Source organism: Poeciliopsis prolifica, unplaced genomic scaffold, assembly GCF_027474105.1.
Source record: "Poeciliopsis prolifica strain line A6 unplaced genomic scaffold, Auburn_PproV2 SCAFFOLD182, whole genome shotgun sequence".
Lineage (NCBI taxonomy): Eukaryota > Metazoa > Chordata > Actinopteri > Cyprinodontiformes > Poeciliidae > Poeciliopsis > Poeciliopsis prolifica.
In genome coordinates this window covers 120715-130906 of record NW_026562557.1, presented here as the reverse complement: position 1 = coordinate 130906, position 10192 = coordinate 120715, and the positions used below count along the sequence as shown (strand labels likewise).

Here is a 10192-nt window from a genome sequence, read left to right as displayed (position 1 = left end):
TTTGAAAAATGGCAGCCATTTTGAAAAATGGCAGCCATTTTGAAAAATGGCAGCCATTTTGAAAAATGGCAGCCATTTTGAAAAATGGCAGCCATTTTGAAAATGGCAGCCATTTTGAAAATGGCAGCCATTTTGAAAATGGCAGCCATTTTGAGCCTTTCAATGCAGTTACCATGATTTGTTCCCCATCGTCACGAGTTTATATCCCGTCATGTTCATAAAACTTTAACCTGATAAAATGTAGCAGAATAAGAAAATGACGATTTTACTGTTAGCGAATCTCAAAACAGGAAGAAAAAAGCAAACATAGAAATGGTTAGCATTAGCTTCTACCAACTACCTGTTAGCTTTAGCTTTTGCCAAATCCAGGTTATCATTAACTTGTGCTAATGATTTATGTGTTTAGTTCACTCATTCACTCATTTAGTGAATGAGTGAAGTTAGCGTAATTAACTCAGATATCACACAGTAAAAACTGCTGGGTTAAAAATAACCCAATACGTAACCCAGCGCTGGGTTGTTTTAACTCAACTGGGTTGGGTTGAGGCACATTGGGTCATAGCTGCAACCTAAAGCTTGGGTTAAATTGACCACTGCTCAAAGTTAAAATGACTCAATATTGGGTTGAAATTTATTACCCATTAAAAGGGTCATTTTACCACCATATTTTTATTTTAAATTTTTTTTCCTTTTCTATTTTAAAATTCACTATAAAAATTGAACTAAAAACATTCAGATTAGCTCAAAAGAACTTTTATTTGCAAATGTTATACATTCCAACATACATGAAATTTTTAATACAGACATGTAAAAGTTACATATAAACAATTGATTAAATCTGCACCCTTTTTTAACTTTATTGGTGTACACAAAGAAATATTTTCATCAAAAGAGTTTGAAGGAAATGTGAAAAAAAATAGCAACATAGTAACAAAACATCCAGCAGGTTTTCAATCAGAACATTTAAAACTTATTTAAGGGTTATTGAAGAATTGCTTTTATTCTTCCATGGCCTCCAACTGGGCCCTCATTAATTTTATCGGGTGACTCGTTTCCTGGGATTTCATATATTACAGTTTGGAGAAAATCCCAAATCTGGACACACGACTTCGGATAACTCATATCAAAAACGAAGAACGATTTGAAACAGCCGTCAACAGCCCCCAAAAGAGATGGATATTCCAAAGCAGTTCCATTTATGACGACAAATGCTTGGGAACAACAATACCTGTCCCCAAGCATGAGAACACGTGGATGCTCTGTTGCCGTACTTCCAAGATATTCCACCATATTTGTCCCAATCTGGTGTGTGGAAAAAGCAGAAAGGAAGCCATTAGTCATTTAAAAGGTAAGGAGGAACTAATCATTTTTGACTAATTCTTATATGATTTTTGTTTGATACATTATCAAAAGACCCTTGCGTTTGAAGTTTATATATACTATATAAAAAGACATATTTTTGGTCAACGCTGTCTTGTGTTATATGACATTAAAATTCTCATTTCACGTCAATTAGGACATGGTAAATTCAAGATTAATGACAGGGAGAACAGTGAGGGAAAAAAAAAGCATATTTGTTTTAAACTTCTGGTTTCAACTACATTTAAACAGCAAAGAATTCGTTCTGACATGAAGATAGACTTACTGGCTGGACATCAATGAAGGCTTGCTGGACTTCAAGGTTGCTGGGTCTGACCACCTTTCGCCCAACTCTGTAGGGAACAGCAGGGAGGAGTTTTGGCAGCAGCTGGAGTGCCACGTCACCTTGTTTGTCTGTCAACGAAAAACTCAGATTAAAATGCTACACAATCAAAAAAGAGCCACAGGAGAAAAAATTAGTTCAGAAAATGTTCCTTTTGAGCTTCAATACCTTGTGGAAGCAACTCAATCTCAGGCAGAAGACCGCTCTCCTCCTTCTTCCCCATGCGAATGACCTTTGATGAGAACAAGGTGTTCCAGTTCTCTGTCAGTTTTCCACAAGATTGTGGATATAAAACGGCAAAGTCCTGCAAAATCTAACAATCAGAAAAGACAAAAATACAAATCAAATGTAAAAGTGAAATGAACTATTACATTCAACCTTTCATGGGTGCTACAAATTTATGTTCTGGGTAGTTTGACATTTTGAGTTTGATTGTAATTGTACATTTACACATGATATTGCAGTTTATTGTTTAACATTTAACTGATCTCAATATGAGGTATAACCTCACCATTCCTGGTGTGTCCAACAAACGTGGGAACTCTGCAAAAATCTGCTGCATTGGGATTGTCCCACTTGAGCGGATCCATCCTGCGCGATATACTGCAGTTTCCCGCATGTATTGGACAACCTGGTCTGTGGGCCAAAAGTTATTTTTCAGCCATTCTGTCATCTGGATGGCACGCTCAGCACTGATGGTTGGTTCTGTGGGGAAAAAAGTATTACAGAAATTAAAAGAAAAAAAATGTGAGGTAATTCACAGCAATGATAAGAGCTTAGATTGCTGCTCAAAACAATAGGGGCTTGGAAAAAGTCCATGTGCTAGTACCAGGCAAACTTAATCTTTTTGGTGGAGCTTCTGGGGCTGAAAGCATCTTCTTCCTTGGTTGATGCCTTTTCCTTACATTACGGCGACGCTCCTCCAGAAAGGCAGTTGCTGGCCTGTGTTGTCTTCCGGGGGTAAACCAGGCGTCCTGAACATTTTTAACAAAAGAAATATAAAAGTTAAATGTTAGCCTTTCTGTTTTAATGTCCAAATTTTTATTAAACCTACAACTCAAAGATCAAACACCATAGTTACAATGATATTTAATGCTAACCATTGTACAAGTTGTTGAAGTACTTGTGTGCTAGTTCTCTGAAGTGTGAAAACTTACATATCCTGTGCCATGGCTGTCTCTTAAACATGGAAACTGGTCCACAATCGAAGATGCCAGAATTGCTTTAGTGTCTGAAGATGGGCTGGAAACAAAAAAATTACATTCAGTAAGACAGGCAAGTAAAATATTTTATTTTAATTAGTTATTGTAAGATGAAAACATAGAGCAGAAACCTTAAAACACAAACAATTTCCAAAAATCCAGTTTTTATTAGCCCAACACATACTTTAAGACTTCTTACTGGAGAAATTTTACTTAGGTGAGCACTGCACAATGCCGTTAATGTTCTCACCAAGAGCAAAATGTCACAAAAACAACCTAATTGATCTAGTTTTAGAATAAATACTCACTTTTCTCCATATTGATCCATCAGGTGTGACACAAGTGTTCTGACCATGCACCGTCTTTCACGAATGGACATATGCTGATTTCCATCTAGACTGATAACCACAGGTCTACCTTCAGAGGAGGCACTGAGGATCTCACGGATGTTCTACAGATAAATAGTTTGTGTTAAGCATATGCCATCGCAGAGTGTGCTGATCTGACACCGGTGGGGACGACTCCAAACATGTTGGAGCACTTTTAAATTAAGAGATATTTCAATAAATCGAGCAGATATTTTATTGTTACATAGTTAAATCTTCACTAGAAATCTGTAAAAGTTACTTTTATTTGACAGAAAGCATAATATCCAACTTTAGCTTCCCCTCCTCTGCCATTGCTGGTGCATACTGTTTTTTTCTTCTCCACTGCCTCAATCGGTTTCACCCAGGTTAACCGTATAATAGCATAGCATAGTGTGTTCAGTAAGAAATAAAAGGCTTAATGAAAATGGCATTTAACAGTTATATTACTGATATATTACTATGAATACCTGTATACTCGGTACTGATCGCTTCGGACACCGCTACTGCAAGCCTCCAGTCCCTCCTTGTCGCTATAGATCCGTTATTTGCATTCTAGCTGCTACCACCTTTTGCGCGCGCTAGTGAACGAGGCCAGCGAAAACCAGGGGGCAAAGCGCCATCTCTCCCTCCCACACCCTCACCCTTTTTTTTAAAACAAATTGGATAATTATCTTTGAATTAAATTAATTATTTCAAAAACATTACCCTATCAACGAAGATGATAGGTTAAATCAAATAATTCAATTAAAGTTACATAAATTTAATTTAAAAGATCTGTAGTATATAAAGAATACAATAACCCTATTAACTTTAAAAATATTATACCATGATATTGTAACTTACCATGTTTTATTTGAATTGAGAAGTCCAGTGTTGTCTGATCAGGTCACAGTCCAGTTGAAAATGGAGGTTTGTGAAGAGGGCAATGGATTTTTATATGAACTGTATTTGACCCAACCAATTGGGTAAAGTGTTGAGTCAACCGAACCTGAAACCTAACAGAATCAGTTAAGTGGAGTTCATTAAAACAAAAAAAAAAAGTCAACCCAACCGCTGGGTCACTACTTTTGAACCAATATTGGGTCAAAGTAACCCAACATATGACCCAGCATCTCTTACCCAGAAGTTGGGTTATGAAAATAACCCAGCATTTTTTACTGTGCAGTCTGGAAATCTCAGAGCTGCAGATTAAAAATGTTTTAGTCTTGATGTTAGCCCAGTGCATTGTGGGATAGGCCTACTTAGTTCCAGAGCAGACTGCAGCGGTTCTTCACCTGTTTTCTGTGAAGATATCATGATGTGACGTCATCGAGCCGGATCCGCCCAGATTCCTCTGGAAGAACCAGGAACCTGAACAAAGATCTTCTATGGACAGGAGAAACCGCTCTGATTCTCCAGTTCTGCTGCTAATCTGGGAACGGATTGAGATTAAACCGAGCTGACAGGACAGCAGGTCCGACATGAAGGTTCACTGCAGTCGACCGGAACCGGCAGCCGACCGGAACCGGCAGCCGACCGGTTCTGGTTCCGGTTCTGTGCACTCAGCGGTCTACAGCCGCAGCTTTTCTTTGCCCTGAACTGTTGAAGTAAAAATGTTACTCGGAGTTTCAGGACTGCAGCAGCTTTGTTTTGTGCCGAGCCGGTACCGGCCCGGTTCGCCGAGTTCTGCAGCATCTCCAGCGACTGGAAACAGGCTGAATAAATGATGCGGCCGCTCCCGGCCTGGACTCGCTCTGCATTTCAGGCCAAACACGGAGATAGAGAATCCTGAACAAAGCAGAGAGTAAATAATGTTTTCTACCTCAAGCTGCGATAATCCCGCCGAGCGCCGCGTCCCGAACCGCCGCCGCTCATGAATATTCTGCGAGCGGCTTCACAACGAGTCCAGCTCCTTCTGATTCCTAATTGACAGAAAGTTCAGCCGATCATTTATTTATGGCGGATATTCCTGGGAGCGCGCCGACTGGCCGGCCCGGCCCGGACGGGCCCGCGAACCCGGAGACCCGGTAAAGATCCCGCCATCCAGATCATCCCGGCTAACCGCAGCGGAGCCTATTAGCGGCTCACGGTTCTGTCCGGCAGCCGCGGAGCCGCTGCCGGGCCGCGCGGCGGGCCGGGGCCCTCAGGGGCCCACCTGCAATCCGACACCTGAGCCCCCCTCACCTCCCTCACATCGATTTCTTGTCAGGCGCAGAAAGTTTCAGGCCAAACAGAGGATGAGGAGGATGAGCTGAGAGAAATCTTAATTAAGAGGGAGGGATTAGAGGAGCGGCGGCAGGTTCCCAGGGACCCGCCGGAGGAAGAGGAGGAGGAAGAGCAGGAGGAAGAGGAGGAGGACTGAAGGCAAGCAGATGAAGGTGGAAGCACTTTCTGCTGAAACTGCAGATTAAAAAGAGTGACAGGTCTAAGAGCTGCTTTCTGATGAAGGGGGCGGGGCCAGTTTAACCGGCACGTGGACCCGTTACCCGACCAGGTCCACCTGCTGCAGCAACAGGAAGGGGCGGGACGGACCGCTGTCAGTCTCATGCCTTTTATGGAAATGGGGCCGTTGCACTCCGGAAGTGAAGGGGGCGCTATTTCCTATATTCCAGTTTTGATTTTCCTTTATCTGTGATATATTTTCACCTTTAGGAAGGATTTTCACTCTCAGCTTGTATGTGATCTTTTGTTTAACAGATTCTGTAGCTTCCTGTGTTCTTCTAAATCTGCATCTTTTGGGCCTGATACTGCCTCTAGTGGTGAGGGGACATAACACAACTAATATTACATTACTAAATCAGAATAGCACAAAGTCTTTATTGTTTATTATTCTGGCATTACTGGAACTGTAAAAGATAAAATTATCTTATCAAACACCTTTTTTCCATTCTTAAGGCAGTAGACATAATTAAATGACATAATCTAACCTGAAAGTGATTCCAGTTTCTCTCGATGGCCAACCTGTTGTTGCGTGCTAACACCATGGGCTAGCACTAGCCTAGCGCTAGCCGCAGAAATGGCTCCTGGTCTTCAGCCAAAGACTAAAGAGAAATCCTCCAGCACTAAAATCTGACGCCTCCATCTTGTTTCATCTGGTGAAGCAGGAAGTTGCTCTCAGCGTCTTCAGAGGTTTTAGTGTCGTTTCCTTCAGTGGGTCTTGGTGCAGCGCCCCCACAGGCCAGGACGGAAACAGGCTGGACAGAAAGAGAACCACAGCAGCTGCAGATGTTGTATGTTTTGGTACCAATAGAACCGAGTCGACCGGACCACCAGGAGGAAACAGGCTGTGGCATCGGATCAGCTGATGAACTGCATGGGGATAAATTTACATCTAAATATAAATTAAATGTTCATCCTGAGGAAACCAGCCGATCTTCCTGTTTTATCTTCATCACTGTCATGGCGAGCTGTCATCATCATCATCATCATGGTCTGAGGCGAAGAAGGCAGGTGATGAAAACTGTCAGGTTGAACAGTAGCAGCGTTGATTTCCATTAGAGGGGCCCGGGAGGGGCCCGGCCCCCTGACAGGACGCATCATGTTCCCGTCCGCCAGGGTCCCAGAGTCTCCCTGAAGGCCTGGATCTGGCAGACAGGAAGAGCCGCCATCGTGTTTCCAACATCCGTCCTGTCAGAGCGACATTTATGTCTGACACCAGAACCCGGAGCCGTAGCATCGCAGCTCTGCTGGAATCTCCCATGATCCTCCTGGGTTCTCTGGCTGACGGATCATCTGAATGTGTCGCTGCAGCTGCAGCCATGAAACCATCAGCAGGAACATCAGAGCGCCACCTGCAGGTCTGATGTTCCAAATATGCTGATGCATTTTGTCCAAATCTGGAGAAAAGCGACAAACTTAGAACTGAGTGTGTGTGCGCGTGCGTGTGTGTGTGTGTGTGTGTGTTCATGACCTTTATTCACAGTCCATCGTTCTCAGATGAAGTGGTCGGCTCTTCATCCTCCTCTCAACCTTTACAGTGAGGTTAATGTAAAGCCACGTCCCAAGACACACACACACACACACACACACACACACACACACACACACTCACACACACACACACTCACACACACTCACACACACACACACACACACACACACACACACACACACACACACACACACACACACACACACACAGTGTACCTTCCTATCTTCACAGGGACTTTGCATTGACTTCTATTCACTTCTGCAGCCCGACCAGAACCAGAACCGACTGGGCTCAGGGCCCATCAGCATGTTCTGATGGCCGAAGTTCACAGTACCTCTACAAACAGCGCCAAAGTCCAATGCTTAAAAAACACTGGACCGGGTTCTGGTTTGGGTTCTGGACCGGGTCCGGCAAGTGGCGCAGGTTCTTCCTGATGTTGGAACATCACCCGATGTTCTTCCTGCCTGAACACCTGAACATCACCTGATGAGGTGATGTTTGACCCCCGGTGGACAGGGGGCGCTGCAGCGCGTCGGCGCCCGGAGCTCAGAGTGATGAAGACGAGGAGAAACGTTCGATTCATCGAGCATCAAACTCGACCTGAAGCTTTCAGCGGCTCAGGAAGGAAACGATCATTTCCTGTTTGGACTGATGATGTGAGCAGAACTCCGTCCATCCCATAAACCCGATCACGTTGTCAAGGTAACGATTCTGTCTGTTCTCTAATTGATGAGTCCAATAAAGCTGGAAATAAAGACAAAGGGAAAGGAGTGCTGATACTTTAATGTTCTGGTTCTGTTGAAGGAACACGTCACTCCGCTCTCATCGACCAATCAGAAGCCTGATGAAGTCACCGCAACTTGGTGACCCAGAGGGACGGAACCGGGTCACCGAGCGGACCACCAGAGCGGCGCTCTGACGCAGACAACGTCCACCAAACATTAGCATGATGGTAGCAGGACGGAAAAAAGAGGCATTAGCGTCATGCTAACCAGAGCAGCATTAGCGTCATGCTAACCTGGTCGACGTTTGGAGATAAATCGGATTGGAAGCTGCAACCTGACTTTAAATAGGCCGTTCATCCTGAAAAATCCTCAAAACCAACCTAACCTCTCGCGGTTCCGTCTGGTTTTGTCTGGTGTCGGGTTTGAGAAGTGGGGCGGTCCTGAGGCAAAAGGTGAACCGACTGAAAGCAGGTCATCGCGCGCCGTCCCTTTAAATGTCTCCCCTGACGACCGAACAGAAACACTTCAAATTCATCCGAGTCCATGTTGGCATTCAGGTCATTAGCTGCATCTCAATATGTGGGCCAGCGTTTATTAGGATCCTTTTTATGGCCGAATGTCTGAATTATTCATTTTTTGTTGGGGGCACATCATTTATTTATTAATCAGCTTGAAATCTGGACTCAGATCAGTTTATCCCTGATTTCCATCACCTTCTCCAGCTCAACATCAGCCGCTCATTATTTGTTTCATTGATTTTTTGCAAATGGCGTTTCCCCAAAATATCAGCTGCCCATTAAACTCCATGAATAATAGATACCAGAGAGGCTGCTGGGAAACAAAGGGCCGGCCAGAGGAATCAGGGAACTTTGCAAATGTGTCCCAGGAGCCGCGATCATTCTCCCCGATCCACAAAACCAACCGACCGAGCAGACCGGAACCGGACCGGAACCAGAAGAGAACCGGAGGGGAACCAGACCGGAACCGGAGGGGAACCGGACCGGAACCAGAAGAGAACCAGAGGGGAACCGGACCGGAACCGGAGGGGAACCGGACCGGAACCGGAGGGTAACCGGACCGGAACCAGAAGAGAACCGGAGGGGAACCGGACCGGAACCGGAGGGGAACCGGACCGGAACCAGAAGAGAACCGGAGGGGAACCGGACCGGAACCGGAGGGGAACCGGACCGGAACCGGAGGGTAACCGGACCGGAACCAGAAGAGAACCGGAGGGGAACCGGACCGGAACCAGAAGAGAACCGGAGGGGAACCGGACCGGAACCAGAAGGGAGATGGAGGAGCGGCTTCACAATGTCCAGAGAGCAGCCAGCATAAAACCAGGCAGAAACCAGTAAGCTGAAGGTTCAGAACCAGCATCTTGTTGGGTCTGAAGGCGATCTTCATCCCGATCCAGTTCTGCAGACGGAACCGTACTGTCTTGTGAAATTGGGCCCGTTGTGGTCAGTTAGTGGGTCAGAACCAGCAGCTGTGGCGGTACTGGTTCCACTGGGAGCGGTGGCGGGTCGAAACGGGCCGAAGCGTCTGGACAGGTCTGATGCAGCCGAGAGGAAACGCTGAAGCTGCTGATAGACCTTGAGGGGTCAAAGGTCATCGCCAGGCCATCTTCAGACCAGGAAAAGCCAATCAGAGCAGGACGTTCTGATTGGCTGCAGCTACTTCCTGGAGATGGTGGCTTGATGCTGCCATCACCACATCGCTGACTCATCCTGCCAGTTTTACTTTAACTGGACCGTTTCTACCAGTCACAGAACCAGGACGAGGTACGGTGGAGAGCGGTGGTGCTGTGGGCCCGTTTTGCCCCTGAACGCATCAGGATCAGATCTGTAATCTGATTACTATAACAACAACAGACTGACTTCTGATGGAGGATCAGACATGAGAACAGAACCAGGAAACAGGACGGTCCATTTAGTGAGGAGCTGCAACGACCTCTGACCTCCGAGGCTGACGGCAGGAGTTTTCCGGGGGCCGTGACTCTTTTCACACAAACGATGATGAAACTGGAAGATGGAGCGGCGGCCTGATGGAATCCCAGCATTCCTTGCTCCCTGCAGACGAGCCGGAGTTTGATCTTCACTAATTGATCCGTCCCGGATCGGCGCACGAGTCTCGCCGCTCACACCTTGGGCCAATTTAGCTGTTCCGCTGGCTGACTCTTAATTGAGTCCACATTAAAATTTACTTATAAAATAATAATGGGCTGCCATGCAAATGAGGCGCCGACATCGCCGCGGCGGCATTAGCATATCCACTAGCAGCCGGGG

General features: G+C 45.5%; 1 protein-coding gene across 1 annotated transcript; it reads right to left on the bottom strand.

Annotated features, from left to right (window-relative positions):
- Window positions 1-851: 851 nt before the first annotated feature.
- Window positions 852-4281, bottom strand: LOC129356634 (uncharacterized). The gene is made up of 8 exons (XM_055026218.1): window positions 4116-4281; window positions 3213-3355; window positions 2860-2944; window positions 2532-2676; window positions 2214-2407; window positions 1871-2015; window positions 1646-1773; window positions 852-1302 (listed from the first exon to the last, which is right to left on the bottom strand). Exons 1-8 carry the CDS (start codon window positions 4116-4118, stop codon window positions 982-984), a joined length of 1164 nt encoding a protein of 387 aa, XP_054882193.1. The 5' UTR covers window positions 4119-4281; the 3' UTR covers window positions 852-981.
- Between the last annotated feature and the right edge of the window lie 5911 nt (window positions 4282-10192).